Here is a 16,328-nt window from a genome sequence, read left to right as displayed (position 1 = left end):
CAACACACTGATCTTAATAAATGAAGCATTTGAAGTGAACTATCGTCCTGTGGATTTACTCAGCGTCTGTTGATGATTCTGAACCAAACCACTCATTCCTAACTCATTTCTAAAAAGTCTAGAATTTTGAAGAATTTAGTCATAGTTATTAAACATATTGTTTAAAGACACATTTTAGCTTTTAAAAATATATTTCAAATCATAAAATCTCCCTTTCCATTCATACAATTATTCATTTTCCCCAATTAAAAATGAAATATTGCATAGACTTTGTTGAAAAACAGCCTTTTGTATCTCTTGAAAATAACAGTCACATCATTTTTTTTGTTAGTAATTAAATTTTATAATTTAAAACACACCCAGAAAATACCCAAACAAAGATGGCTGAACAGCTGCTTTTACGTGCACAGTCTTCGCTGAAGGCCAGTGTAGGCCTCAGTGTGGGCTACCAAGCGCCCGGAAACACCAAGCTAGGCACATTGTGCAAGCGTTGCAAAACTAAGACCAAGCGCCTTGGCAACACAGCAAATGCGCCAGCTCGTATTGCGAGGCATCACCTGGAGACCACAGGTACGGAACTGCACCGCCGTGCATCACAGACAGCGGAGGTTTTCCCTGAGACAGCTGCACCACAGCTTCACCAAGAGACTAAAAGAACAGTCGCATATAGCGGCACTTTGCACAGAGTGTAAAATGCGGCATGTTGAACTGATGTTTTTTTAAACTGAAGAGGCACTTTTTTTTGCTTTTTTTTTTTGTTACTCAAGCAGTGGGTGCGTTTGCTATCATGTTAACAGTTGCAATAATTCCATCTTAAGCAGGGATAAATGTTTAAAAAATAATAAATGTGAAAAAAAGTGTCTCGTACCGTCATTCTGTCTGCAAAGTTGATGGGAGTAAATCATGAGCAGAAATACATATTTATAAAATTTGATTTTAAATCGAAAATAGCGGCCCCAAACATTGCAATAGAATTGTGAGACAGTGAGAGCTTCACACCCCTAGAAATAATAATGAAAAAAGGAAAAAATTAGGTATAATAATAATAAGGTAACAATTTGAATGAGTTTTTGTAAGATGACTGCGATACTTATACAGCCATAGGATGAATACTTCAGACTGTAAACCACTGATATTTCTTTCCTGCTCAAGTGGAATGAGATGGATTGTAAAGAAATAATAAAAATTCCACCCTGCAGAGATAAGTACATGTGTTTCCGCTGTAAAACCTGCTGCAATTCAATTTTATGGTTTCATTGGTGCTACTAAGGGGAAACGTCTGCATAAGTTGGATTCATCATAAATCATCTATTTATTAGTGCTTTTTAAATTTGACACCAAACTTGTCCATACACTGATGACTCGTTGTTTTTGTCTCTCTGCTGTGGAAATAGATTTTTGAAACCCCGCTATATTGACAGGTTTATACCTGAGACACTGATGAAACCGCCGAGTAGCGGCTCCGTAGGAAATGACAGGCGTCGACATTGAGCAAACAAGATGATTGCAGCAAGTGATGTTTTTATGACATCCTGGCTCACTTGAGGCTGCCGAGTTCTTGTCACAGCTAATCCGATATTCCTGATGTTTGACTTCAACTCCTGCCCCAGATCCAATGCAGTAATTCCATCTGAAAAGCGGAGCTTGTTTTAGATTGAAAGCCTGAATCGATTCATTTAGAGTTAGTAAGCAAAGCAGCAGTCCACACATGATGACAAAAACACATTTCCTGACCAAAAAACACTGCTCAGATTTCCGTGTGAATCGCCAGGACTTGGGGAACAAGTGTCAATCTCAAGGACCTGAGGGCCAAATCCTGCCTGGCGAGCCATTTTTAACAAAAGCTATAGTTGGTTAGTCAGCTGGATCACCCCATCACATCCTCGCTGTGATCTACGCAGATGACACTGTTCTAACTAGAACTACTACTCGCAATGAATGTATGTACATATGAATGCACTGCATGGACTCACATTCTGCTTCCACTTTTGTTTCAAGAGGCACAGTACAAGTAACATCCGACTTATGACCTGCTTGACTTGACTGTCACGGCAGCACAGTATCCCAGCATCTCACTCTCACACAGCAATCTACCACTACAGTAGTAGCTATAACCCTTGCGTCGGCCATTTTGAATGGCATTCGACTTACATCCAATCTGACTTACGACCGGTTGGTCGGAACCACTCCCGGTTGGATGTTATTTGTACACATCAATATGCATTTTGGCCAACAACCTGCACAGTGTTTAACAGTTTGGGTCCTCGCATGACTGAGTTTGAGAGCCCTGCTTTGGTGCAACCATAGGAATGAAAATACAGCAGAGAAGAGCACCAGGATTTTGTTTATGTCAGTGGGTGATCAAACCCTAGACAGCAACAAGTCATTCAATATGAGGTTCCACACAACAGTCTTAGGTCAGACTTGTACTCTGGCCCAGTGATTGATGAGGTTTCATGAAATCCATTCATGAAAACCAGATGGCGCTGTCTGCTGTAAAATGTTATGAACAACTAATTCAACAAAACCTCACATCATTTCTCAACCAAGAGCGCCACCTAGTGGCCTCCGAATTAAGAAAAAGTTGATGACTGTAGATGAGGCATCATGAAACAGTATCGCACAGTTGATGAAACTGTGTCCTAATTTTCAGTCCAAACATTTTACAGCAGACAGCGCCATCTGGTGGCCGCTGAAAAACAGGACACAGTCGTGAGTACACAAACCAAGATGGCTTCCCCAAACGTGGAAAGCAAGTACAAGTTTTGAATCAATGAACTTGATCAGAGGAAAACAAACACACTCCACAGATTTGCGTTTCCTCTTTATTCTGTGGGATTTGCTGCAAACAGAAGTTTTCTTTTCTGACTTTGTCTATTGTAACGCGTTGAACTCAGCTGTTCTGAGGAAAGTGGAAAAGTATCATGATGGGACACGATGGTTGGTCACGTTGATGAAGGTTTGGGTGTCGTAAGGTCGAAACATCCAGTCGCAAACTTGTGATGTGGACCAGAATTTACCTGATGTCTGAGAAGAAGCTCATGACCATGTCATGTGGCTACCATCAACTGGAGCAACATCAGTTTCCTATCATCATGAGTCTTGTTGGTCATCAGGCGTGGTGTGGGAAAGCAGCGGTTATTGGGAAATCCAGTGGTTGGACAAACGTCTGTGACACAGTTTCGGATGTAATTTAATCCCACTCGGATTATCATCAGGAAGTGCCTTCCATCGCTGCCGCCCAGTAAACACATGTGGTAATGAAACCACATCCAGGCCTGTTAGCGCTTGGGCTTGGGACAGTGTGATGACACCGACCGCGTCAAGGATGAAGCAATACCTTTACGCTTTAAGAGCTACACGGTCAGCGCGGACCAGTTTAGAAGCTGAGCGACTTGTCAGACTGCGGAACGTTCTGTACGTCACTGCGTTCGCGACTGACGTTCGAGTCTAGTGAGGAGGATGAAGACTTCACTCCTGATGGTGTTCTGCCTGCTCAACTCCTCCGTCGCTGTAAGTACATGTCAGTTAGAAACAAACATCAGTTATAAATTTGGGAATATTTATTTCCATCAGTAAACTACTTATACATACATGTATTAGCATCGTATTAACTTGTGATTAGTCACCAACCCCATAATTACCTGGTTATTAACAGTAATAACCAGGTAATTATCTTGTCAGTAGTTGAGGAGTGTTGCCTGTTCTAAACACCTTTCTAAGTAATGAGTGTGTTATATATTTTTAAAAACAGAATTGCCATCACAGCAGCCAGTCAGACAGCGATGAGGTGAGAATGCATTTTTCAGTCTGTATTTTCTGGTAGTCGATATAACCAAGTGGATTCACTCACCTATACTTTCTGGCTGCAGAGCGGCTTGCGTTTCCCATGGCTCGGACCCTGGTCTTTCCCCTTCTGGCATCTGTTTCCGGGTCTGATACCACAGCCGCCGGTGCCACCTCCAGCGCCACCGACAGTGCAGGCCACCACCGAAAGCCGCGGCGACAGCGGCTAAGCACAGAAGCAAGTTCAAGTCCTGGAAAGAAGAAATGTGGATTCCGTGGAAGTCGATCTGATGGCACTAACCTTCACAAATCTGAATGTATTTCTCTGTGGCTCTGTCAGTATTTGTTGCAACCCAGTGTGTGATTTCTCCGCTCACGTAATGTGTCTATTTTCAACATGCAAAAATAAATTCAACCATATGGCAAAAACGCACGTCGAGGCCTGTTTATAAAGACACGAGTCGTTCTCCTGTGTAATTATCAGTGTGATCCAGGGGGTTGGTCTGGAGACCTGAGGGATGCTGACACTGAGACTGTGTCGTGTCTTATGTGGCTTAAGCATGGGAGGAGAGGCAAGCCTTTAATAACAGACTCTGCAATTCGTCTGTGCCATTGCCATGACTCAGCCAGTTGACCAACGTTTGGGAGCCGACTGGAGAAAACCTGCCAAAAGCAGTGAAAGCAAAGTTACATCCCATTTCAGCAGAGCTAATAAGCACATCATGATATAGGCACAATGTCGGCTTCTACGTCTCAAAATAATAGCTGTCATCTACCTGATGCTCAAAGATTCTCAGTGGTAAATGAGTGACACAATATTATGTTGTAGTACTTGAGATTGCTCTCGAGACCACTTTTTTCGTGTCTCGAATGTATTTTCGCTTGGTCTTGTCTCAGACTGCACAGACTCGGCATTTCTATTCAAGACCAGTCGAGTCTGACAGAGAAAACTGTCATGACTGGTAAAAGAAACATTTTTTGTTCAGCTTTTTTCTTTGACGTTTGTCAGGGGTCTTGAACCGATCCACTAGAGGGCCACAGTGAGCGCATATTTTGTTTCAGCAGTATATCAACATCAACAACAATAAGGTGACTGAAAACTGTTGTTTGTTTTTGAGCTGACACCTGATTGGTCAACCAATGTGTGCCTGCGCCCACTGCAGCTCATTCGTGGATCAGTCTGAAACTCCTTGTAAATACTGTCTTGGTTTAGTCTCGACACTCTCCAGTCTCGGTTGAAACGGTCTTGACTACAACATTAGCACAATATTCTACTCACTAAAGAAAGTAATGTGTCTACACTGGATTTAAACAACAGTATAAGAACGTTGTCAACCTTGTGGAGACACTCAACACCACTTCCAGAACCTAAGGTCTTGAAATCCCTGCAGAGACAACAATAATAATGACCACCAACGTACACCTGAACATGCAAGTTAATGGACATAGCACTGGACACTGTGTCCGATGAAGGAGCCAAGCAGGAAGGCCTTGCCAGAGTTGCTCAAAAAACTGCTGCCCTGGCAAAACTCAAGCTCCTATTGAAGGACAAGCAGATCAGTATGGCATCAGAGGTGAGACTACTGCGTTCAGTAGTCATCTCAATCCTTCTGAAACTTGGACCCTTAGTGCTGAGCTACAGATGAGAAAACAGAGCGCGGAGATGAGATGCTACAGAAGACTCGTGGATAGCTCCTCCACCCAACATGGCACACACCAGGAAGTACAGCAGAGGATCAGCCATGGCATCGGCCCAAAACAGGACCTTCACACCACTGTTGAAACTGAGGTGGTAAGAAGAGAAGAACCTTACTTGAATAAGACTTAAAATGGTCAAAAGAAAATGTAACTGACGTGTACTTGCAGACTCATTTATAGGCTGCGGAACAAGAGGAGAAATGCTTGAATGCATTTCTAATAAAAAGAACAAACAAACATTGTTTTGTCCTAAATACAAACTATGACCTGGCAACATAAAATAATTAAGACAGGACAGGATGGGAGCGATGGTGTTTCTCTTTTATTGTACAAACTACCAGACAGTGACAAGAATTAAATACTTGGAAAAACAGGTATGAGAAATGTGTGGTTCAAATGAAAAACCAGCTTTAGGTAACAATGAAAACAACACTGGAAACTGCTTCTTTTAAAACTAAAAGCAGACGTTTTTCTTTTTTTTTTGTCTTGAAATAATCAGTTGAGAGGTTTAGAGAAATGGCAGCTAGACGCGTCGTATAATGGACAGATTCCAAAGCTAAAATTGGGCCTCTTCAGCACCACATGACTGTTGTGTGCCAATGCTTTTATAGCTCACATCTAAAAGCAACTTTTCAAATCAGAGCTCTTAAACCTTGCAACAACCTCCTTAAAAAACACTGACCTATTGTCTATAATGCTACTATTCTTTTAGAATATGTGTTTGGGTTTTTATTGGATAACTGCTCCACTTGGGAACATTTCGGTCTGGATAACGGTCCCGAAATGACTGGATCAGTACTGGATTTTTTTCAAGAACCCATCCGATCAGATCCATATTTCTCAATATATAAAATTTTACTTTACTGAATTTACAGTGGCGTGTCAAACAAGTTTTATAGCCCTGTATTTTTAATTATTTGAATGTTGTTGCCATGCTGCACTTTTATTTATGCTGTTAAAAGTGTTACGTTTTGATAAAGCTCAAAACCAACAGGTCTCAGTATAAAGCAGTTCATAAGCACAAACTTTTTGGGTGACAAACAGAAGGTATTGGCTCAGATCAGTATCCTCAAGGCTGATGTGAAAAGGTAAAGTTACACTGTTTACAGGTCGGGGTGGGGTCATAAAACACTCAAATTAAATTCTTTTCAACAGAGTTTAATCCGCCAAATTTTTCTTTATTCTAAGTTAAGCGGAAGAAGTGGTGTTTGCCGAGGAGCAACGTGGAGACAGACACTCCCACAGGTGCTCTGTTAGCAGTAAAACCACAAAACCTGCGAGCAGCAGACATTACACCATGTCAATTGAGGGAAATCTGCAGCCTTCAGTGGATTTCTTTGCCTTCTTTGTCTGCGTTTCCTGTGGTGTGATTGGCTGCCGGACTCCGCGAGGGGCCCTTAAGTCTCAGCTCTCTTTTAGCAGTAGTATATTAACCCATCAGTTTGGACTGAACGCCTCGTGGTCGGAAGTGTTACAGAAGAGCGGGATTGTATTAGCTTTTCAGAAATGATTTTTACAATCCTGCTGTCGTGTCTGACTGTCACGGTGACCGCAGTCCCGGTAAGTGAGTCTCGCACTGAGGTTTTATGTTTGAACCTTATATGTTTGTTGGTCTTATTTACAGGTCAGTTCACCAGCTGCTGATGTCCCGAACCAGAAACTGACTGTGGAAGCTCCAGCTCAGCCGTGCCCCAATCTGGATCCATCCCAAAATGCCCTTCCACAGCAGCAGCAGCAGCAGCTGCTTCCTCAGCAACAGCTTCCTCAACAGCAGCTTCCTCAAAGCGGTCCCGCACTTGTGCCTCAAATGCAACAATATAATTGGCCTCCACTAGGTGGCAGTCCCCTCTTAGTTCCTCTGCAGCCGAGCGGGGCCCCTGCGCTGCCTGTCAATCAGCCGTCGCTCTCACAGCAGCCTCTGGTAGGATATAAAACGTGACAGCTCCAAATATGTGGTGAAATTTGGTCATAAAAATCCCCTTGTTTTGCAGGTTTTCCCACCTTATGGGTACTTCCCTGTTTTCATGCCCCCCTATACAAACCAAGTGGTGAGATTTCAAAGCATTTTTTCTTTTCTGTTGCTGTCCACGTGTGACTGAGGAACATTGGAGTAGTAGAAAAATGTTTTTTTCAAGTCATCTGTCAGCAGATTCATTGCTATTCCACTGTTTATCGAAAGAATCCACTCAGATTTGTTCCTATTTTACAGTTTCCCCAATACAGGATTCCGTTGATGCCTGAGGCACAGCTCCCACAGACACCGGGGAACCCACCTCCGAACCCTCAGGTCCAGCCTGCAGAACCTCCTGCCGGACCGGTTTCTGGTGCAGAGGCTCCTCAGACCACTCAGCAGCAGCAGGTTTTGTGTTTACGTCTGGTCACTCTGCATGATAAATTGGTTAGAACAGACAGTTCTTCATGTCATGTTCGAACACGTTCAAGGGTCTCGAAAAGCACTTGACGGACTGGTGTGAGTTTGCGTTGGCGAACCCTGTTTGAGCAGATACTACAGGATTTTTGTCAACAGATATGATTTTATCAAATCAGATGAACTCCTTTTCATGTATTGCACAGATCAGACCTGAGTCAAGTGTGTGCTGGTGGAGGTCCCTTGGACACTGACTGTGTAGAAATGCTCGGTTGTTTTCAGTTTCAGTTGTGACAGTTAAGATTTTGTCATGACTAATTGTTGTTATCTGATGCCATCATTTCATGACATAGTCTTTTAAACTATTACATTAGATTCAAATGAAAAATGACTGTGGATTAGAGCTTGTTTAGTACTGATATTTTAGTAAACATTCGAGAGGTTTAGAGAAATGACTGCTAGACACTGTCACCTCACAGCCATCCGTTAGCTTAGCATTAGCATCGCCCATTCCAGAATTGTTTTCAAGTATAATGGACAGATTCCAAAACTAAAATTGGGCTTCTTCAGCACCACATGAGTGTTGTGTGCCAATGTTTTCATGGCTCAAATCTAAACACAACTTTTCAAATCAGCGATACTGTTTCATGATACCTCACTGACCCAAAACTATCAAACATATTGTCTGCTTTAGTGATTTATATTTAAAGTAAATACATTGTAATGCCACTTTAGTTTGTTTCAACGGTGTCTTGAGGAAGAATGAGGCCCCTGTGTGGATTTGACAGCCCAACTTCTACCATAGGTTTCATGACATAAGGCAACAGTATCAATTCATCGTCTCCTGTATGGATCACAGGCTCTTTCAGGAGCCAGGAACATTTCCAAACTCAGGCTGGCAAATAAAATAGAAATCTGCTGGGATAACAAATATTAAGAGCCCAGTGCATTGTGCGAGGTGTATGTCCAAGTTTTGCGTGTCCATTTCTGGCATCAATTTTAATGGTTCAGCACACCAGCTAAATCTTCTTCCACTGTACGTCCATATGAGCCAAGAATCCTGGAGTTATTCCATCCTTCTTTAAATCCTCCACACCAGCCACGTGAAGAAGCTCCTTATACTCTTCAAAGTTCTTAAAGGTCAGAGGTCACTTGGCTTCTCAGAGCAACCTGGTCCAACAGCTTCCTACTTTGACAATAACAAGCATTTTTCCAGTCAGTAATACAAAAGACTTTTTTTGGTTTGAGCATTTGATTTCCTCCCAAAAACTGTGCCTTCTTCTATGTCCCACAGAACCCTCAGATCGTCTACATGATCCCACAGCCAAAGGTAAAAACAATATTTTGTCCAGCTTTGTTACAGATGTTTATGTGACCCTGGTAACTTTCGAAGAAGCTCTGTGGCAGTGTATCTCAGCACTGAAGATTGAGACGTCTTTGTTACCAAAGCGATCACACTATGTCACCTAAAACGAATTGCAGTTATATGTGTGTTGTCATTTCATCCCGGCCCAGTGAAATATGACACTGGTTCTAGCTGGTTGGACAACAGCTCTTTCAAAAGGCCTCTGTGTTTGTGCTTGTCATGCTCTGTTAACCAGTGGAACGATGAATCTAGAATTGAATTGTCCACAGTTCATGGAGATTTTTTATACATATCACCTTTTGTTTCTCTCCACAAGGGTCCAGCACTTGGTGGTCTCAGCTCAGAAGAGCTTGCGGTAAGAGATATTCCTAAAAAAAAAAAAAAAAAAAGCTTTCTAGTTCAGCCCATCGTCTTGCAGTGATGGTCCAGTTTATGACTGCCACTCGGCTGTCTGTTTCAGATGGCAGCAGAACTGGGGCAGTTGAGTGCGTACCTGCCCTCGCTGCTCCACAATCCTGGCCCTGAAGTGGCAGCACCTGTCAGCCAGACTGCAGGGTTGGCCGCTAAAGCTGACGCGCCACCCTCAGTTCACCAGCAAGCTTCCTGATCGATGACAAGAGAGCGCTGTCTGCCACCGCCAGTTCGGCGGCTCATCATCTTGCAACAGTCGCAGAGCCGTGCGTCAAGCTGATGTTATAAATGTCAAATAAAATGATGGAAGTGATGGTGATCTTTCTGAGTCTCTTTGAGGCCAACACTCACTCACTGTAAATGTATTTAAAAAAAGCATTTTTAAAAAAGATTATAGCAGAAAATAATGTTTTAACCATGCATCCGTCCTCATCCGCTAATCTGTTGCCGGGTCGTGGATGCAGCAGCTTCTGAAGGTGCCACCTCAACGGACTCCTCTCAACACGGAGAAGCAGCAGCTCTACTCCGAGTCTCTCCCGTGTGACAGAACTCCTCACAGAAAAAACTCATTTCCGCTGCTTGTATCCGGAATCTCGTTCTTCAGGTGATGGTCAGGAGGATCAGTAAAGAGAGAGCTTTGCCTTTTGGCTCAGCCCTCTCTTACACGCAACAGTGTGGTAGAGGGACTGCAATACCACCCCCTGCTATGCCTATTCGTCGATCAATCGCAAACTCCCACACCCCTCCACTCGAGACCAAGACCGCAATTGTTGTATTGTTTAAAAGTTTCTTAATTTGAAAAGGTTGAACTACAAAATTTGACACTGAACAAATGCCTTAAATTTCATGTGTAACAGGTTTAAAGCAGAGTAAACAAAATAATCTCAGCAATTTTTTTTTCAGTCTCTGAAAAGAACAGCCTTTTTAAAAAAATATTAATACAGGGTGGCAAAGACTGAACAGCTACTGAAGATGTTTTATTCCAGTGTGTACTAAAACACAACAGGAAGCTGAGACTTCTCGTTCTGTCTGATAAACATTTTTATCATCTAGAAAGGCAAGGGATGCTCACCTTTTGCTGCTCCCTTCAAAATAAAATCACAATACAGAGTAACAGTGATGGGTCAATGAGGCTTCATGAAACAGTGTCCTGATTTTCAGAGGCCACCAGATGTCACTGTCTGCTGTAAAATGTTTGGACTTTTTCTAATTCAATGAAACCTCACATCTTTTCTAAATCAAGAGCGCCATCTAATGGCCTCTGAAGATTAGGATACCGATTTATCAACCCTGCGACACTGTTTCATGACACCTCATTTACCTAACGCTCAGTAATACTAATTGACTGGAAAATATTTGAATTACTTTTTATTTTCTTACATTTCTTTAGAAGAAAATATGACCTGGTGACTCCATGACACACAAGCTCGGGCTCCACTCCTGCCTCAAGCCACACTGTGTTTGTTTGTTTCTGTGTGCACTCCGGTTTCCTCCCAGCATCGGGAGCTGAATTGGTGTCTCTGAATTATCACCTTTAGTTTGTGTGTCTGTCTATCCTGGGGGTGGCAAACTCAATCTCGAAGACAGCAAAATGTAAACACAGTGGACGGTTGCGCATAATTGCATATTTATTGCCCAGTCTATAACCAGTGCTCTTTTGACAGGACGGGAGTGGAAAACAAAATCTGAGCTCAGCGTGCGTTTCAGCATCTGCTTCCTCAAATTCCCCTTTACAATCTCCACTTGTGAGGAGACGGCTCAGATTTCTTTTAACTTCATATAAAGGCCACATGAAATGTGACAGCAGTTGCGTGTGTCTCTGTGAATCACATGGCTTTTATTAAGAAAATAAAGAATCAACGTGTCTTTGTTCAGCTGACTCATCTCCGACTGGCTCACAGCCATTCACACAAGACAATCTGTGTTTATGTGATTCAATTTTCAACCCCTAAAATTGCGCTGAACAAATCTAAAAACATTTCCTCCTCGGTATTTCACCCAGGTCTTTATTTCAGCGATGGTGTTCCAGCACTTCCTGTGCTTCAAACACACCATACAAAGTTACTAAATACAAATGAACTTTCACAAAAATATAATGGAATTACATGGCTCTCTGTCGGGTGATTTAATATCTTTGTCGGCGCACAAACATTGCTCCATTGTTTCATCAAGGAGAGAAAAAAAAAAAGAATTTAGTTCCAAGAGCGAGGGGAAGAAAACTTTTGAAAACTGCAACGTCAAATAAAAGTGAAAAATACTGCAAAGCCGTCAGAAAATTGAGGCCGGTGAGGAAAGGTGTTCTCCACACGAGACGATATAATCATCCACACTCTGCTATTACCCCGAAGGAGGCTTTGACCACTGGTCATTTAGTAAATCTGGAGACCAGACACATAGTCATCGGGCACCTCACGCCCATCGTAAATGATTGGCCCTCAGGTGAGACCTGATGCTATAAAGGTTGACCTGAGCCTGTGGACGACACCAGTGACCATCCTCACCAGCGTCTTCATCCTCCGCCGAAAGGTGAGACACATTTACGCTGCTCGACGGACCAGAGAATTGAGTTTGGCTTGTTGCAGGATTTGTGACCCGCAGACATGAAGGTGGCCATCCTTTGCCTGTGTCTGGCGAGCGCGGCCTCCGCCGCCCCGGTAGGTGGCCAAACTAAACTCCTCCTCCTCATGCGTAACTTGCTCTAACCATCTTTACTTTCAGTCATTTTTTCACTACTTGCCTCATTTGGCTCGATCCAGACCGCAGGCTCCGCCCACACAGGTAACCAGCAGCACTTAGAAAAGTATTTATATGAGCAGAGAAATGAAACGTGCGGGACAGAAATAACCTTTTACATCCCGTTAGGTGAAGAGTCCCCTCCCAGCCGGTCAGGCTCTACCACAACCCGGTGCTTACAGCGTGGAAATAGTACGTTTTATGGCTCGACGCTCAGCATTACACTTAAATGTTATTTTTGAATCGCCATGTAATGATTGTCAGCAACAGTTTTAGCTGTACGTTCATGCCTGTACCTGTTATTACATCTTGTTTTAGATCTATCCACATACGTTCCCCGGCGCTGCAGGTCCTGCTCAGGTATTAGCTCAAAACATTGAGCAGTTTTCATTCATATATATATATTTTAAAATGAAAAGATTACATTTTAAATTGCGCAAGTGAAAGTGAAAACTGTGGACGAGTCACTAAGTCAAGTCATTCATCTATTATCGCTAAATGATAGCAACATAAAATAATAATACCTTAACACTCAGAAATGTCCTTCCAAGACTTAATAAAAATATTGAAGTATAACCTTGTTTTCAGTTCCCCTCTCAAGGTTTCATCAAGTACTCTCTTCCTCATGCACCGGGCAGACAGAGTGTAGAGGTGGTGAGTAGAATGGCAGCTTCGCAGACTGTACCCAAGCGAGCTACTCTGTTTAAGTCAAGTCAAATACTCTTCCTAATGCAAAGGCTTTAGAGGTAGTGTGAGCAATAATGCCGTCATAAAGAAGGTGGTTTTTTTATTGTTCCGTTCTTCTGAAGACAAACTCAAATTCAACTCAAAGTGTTTTAGAACAGAGGTCTCAAACATCCGGCCCGTGGGCCATTTGCGGTCCTCTGGGTGCAGTTTTGCGCCCATTTTAAGCACAGGATGCATAGAAAACACAGTAGCAGTTCACTTAGAATTTTGTTGCAAGTGTCCATCTATTACAAACCACTTTTGCTCATGATTCCACTGCTGCTTTTGAATTCATGGTTAGCATACTTTTTGGGGACAATTGCAATAGAACACAATTTGATTTTCAACTTTGTAGAAACCGTATGATGCACATTTCTGATGACTTGAAAGACATGTTACTTTTTAGAGGAACGACAACATGACAACACCAGACAAAGCAAAATGACCAGTGATGTGTGGCAAAAAAAAAAAAAAAAAAACTCACGGCGCCTCAGCGAAACTTTGCCACAGCGGCCCCTCGGCCATTTGAGTGTGAGACCCTTGTTTTGGAATGAAGTGCTGAAGAGGTTAAAAACGTTGGCAAAAGTTAAGTTTGGTTTGGATCTCTGTGTTGACTTGTGTTCTCTCTGTGAATACCTACAGTACTACCCCTATGATTTCTCCCAGAGGGTAAACATCTTTCCTTCCTAAAATAAGATCAAATAAACAGCAGTGAGTTTAACACTTACAGTACTCTGTCTTTCCATCAGGTCCTTCCATTCGATTTCCCTCCGCAGCAATTCCCCCAGCAGACCCCAAGTGTAAGACAACAAAGTTCAACTATCCGTAGTTTCACTTGTTGGTTTGAATTACACCTTTTTTTTTTTTGGTCAGATTGGCACTTTTGATCCCAGTCTTCTTCCATCCCAGGATCCTCTGCCATCAGTCCAGCAGGACACGCCCCAACAGGCCAATGAGGTACTTGGTGATACACTCTCTCTCTTGCAGTGATGATTCAGCACATACTGCAGTTGGTTTTGCAAAATTTTTTCGTTCAAATTGTATAATTTTTGGCCTTAAAATGAGCCTTTTAAAAGACAAAACATAACTGTAGTGTAAACAAAAATACAACACAGCAGCCGAGTTGAAGTGAAGCGGAAGTCGCTGTGAACTAAGAACATGCTGCAAAATATCAATGTGTTCCTTGAACTCTGCTTTGGTCCCCATCAGCAGTATTCACACCACTCCTGGTATATCCGAAATCCTGAGATGTTATTGTCACCCTGCACTTTTTCTCGCTGCAGGTGCCTGTGAATGTGTGAAGAAGACGAATGAAAACAACCGGAATCATTCCTGCACCTTATGACTTCATTATTTATGAATTAACCATGTTTCATTCAAGCGCCGTGTCAATTAGAAAGCAAAATAACAACCAGCCGAATCCCTGCCACACTGTGGTCCGCTTCTGTTTTTCACTGTAATTAACATTTCTTTGTGTTTCTGCTGAGCTATTGGCCGTGAATATGAAATGTGCTTCATCCTCAAATGTCTCTTTCTTTAGCAATAAAATTCATTCTCAAGCAGTTTCTGAACATTCTCCTTTATTTTCTGTTGTTTTTAACTGCGTTTAATTCAGCAGTAGTACGGTGGCCCGGAAGGGATGGAACGGAAAAGCACAATCACAAAAACTAAATCACTTTTCACCATTGTGCAGCGCACTTTTCCACCTGCTATAAAGGATTACGGCATAAGAAACATGGCAGCGATGAAAAAAAAAAAAAAGATTTTGAAACAATATGATATCACATCATGAAACATACATTGCCAGATTTGTGACAAATGTTATGGCTAAATGAGGAAGCAAGTGAAATGAACTTGCTATACCAGGAATATATGGCAGCTTTGAACACCCCCCGACCACTTTTATTTATTTATTTCGACTCAGTTGTTTGCTTCCCTCCTACAAAAATGAGTGAAACCACATACAATTCCTTGCTTGTGGATCACCCTTTGCAGACCTACAGCTGGCAAAGAAGTAAAACACCATGCTTTAACAAATGAGACTAAAGATCCTTATGTTCTGTGAAGGTTTATTTCAAATGGAGTTTTCTACACACACGTGTGACCCAATAAAAGCTTCTTCTAGAAAGGTTGTTTAGGGTTTACGTTCAGCTCAAACGTGTACTGTGTGTTTTACATCATAATAACCGTATAGCGACAGATAGTTGGGCGCAGCAGTCTAGTAAAATCCCCGCCGGTGGAAAGAAACTGTCTGCCATAAGCAGAAAAAAAATACCTTGATGGTGGTGTGATCTTGATCCTCGCTCCCCCAGGGACAGCAGGCCTGTCACAACACAGCACTTTACTCATCTCCTTAAACATACAAGTGCTGCTCTGTCACGCTATGCCTGCCTCCTTCACACATGACCATCGAACATGAGGCAGAATACTGGCGAGACAATAATGTGCATATAAGAGGCAACTGAATTGTAATGAAAACATGAACTGACTCTGAAACATGTTACAGTATGTCTGAGGTCAAATGGAAATTTATGGAGGTGCAAGCATGTGACCGGATGCAGCTCTTTCATTGGTTGTTATGTGTCAAGACCTTGCTTAAGGAGGGACAAGGAGGTGGTGTTTTTTGTGCATGAACACTAGCAATAAATATAATATGAGAAAAATCTAAAAATCACCAATGACCAAGTAAACACAATGATTATTAATAATAAATATATCCTGCTTTTTATGCAGGACGGAGGTCTGTGCTCTGATCGATTTTTTCTTCGCTGCCTGAAGTCCTGACAAAGAAAGTTAGTTATTTTAATGAATTTATGAAATAAAACCAAAGTAATATGAGCAACTTCAGCAACTTTTTTTCCCCTCCACAATGCAATATAAAGTAATTCTTGCCTGTCAGCAAAGAAGAGCTCCCGAGGTCCTTGAGACAACAGCAAAGCTTTATTTAATGAAAGCCTTTCATTATTCATTCTGTAACTTAAGAAGAAAGTTCTGCGCTGGATTGTTGCCTGGAACCAGTTTCTCTCCTCGCTGGTTTGACAGTCCCACCACCATAAACATAATGAAAGAGTTGCACTCAACCGAATTATCTCTGAGTGCTGCGTCTTCAGGTCGCTCTGATGACCTCCGTGTCTTTTAGACCCCATATACAATTTTGTATAATTTCCCAGCGTTTAATAACTAAATTACACCGTGCAGTTGAACTTTTTCTCGATACATTTTCAGAGATTAAAGGTTCTG

General features: G+C 42.2%; 1 protein-coding gene and 1 long non-coding RNA gene across 2 annotated transcripts; both read left to right on the top strand.

The window, feature by feature from the left end:
- The first annotated feature begins 3,412 nt into the window (after positions 1-3,412).
- On the top strand, positions 3,413-3,999 carry LOC128753324 (uncharacterized). The gene is made up of 3 exons (XR_008413840.1): positions 3,413-3,513; positions 3,755-3,790; positions 3,873-3,999. It is a non-coding gene; the product is annotated as an uncharacterized LOC128753324 (long non-coding RNA).
- Positions 4,000-6,802: 2,803 nt separating this feature from the next.
- Positions 6,803-9,825, top strand: LOC128753520 (proline-rich proteoglycan 2-like). The gene is made up of 7 exons (XM_053855304.1): positions 6,803-7,044; positions 7,109-7,405; positions 7,476-7,532; positions 7,694-7,843; positions 9,147-9,182; positions 9,535-9,573; positions 9,679-9,825. Exons 1-7 carry the CDS (start codon positions 6,991-6,993, stop codon positions 9,823-9,825), a joined length of 780 nt encoding a protein of 259 aa, XP_053711279.1. The 5' UTR covers positions 6,803-6,990.
- Positions 9,826-16,328: the final 6,503 nt, after the last annotated feature.

This window comes from Synchiropus splendidus, chromosome 2 (assembly GCF_027744825.2).
Source record: "Synchiropus splendidus isolate RoL2022-P1 chromosome 2, RoL_Sspl_1.0, whole genome shotgun sequence".
Classification (NCBI taxonomy): domain Eukaryota; kingdom Metazoa; phylum Chordata; class Actinopteri; order Syngnathiformes; family Callionymidae; genus Synchiropus; species Synchiropus splendidus.
This window is presented reverse-complemented; position numbering and strand designations above follow the sequence as displayed.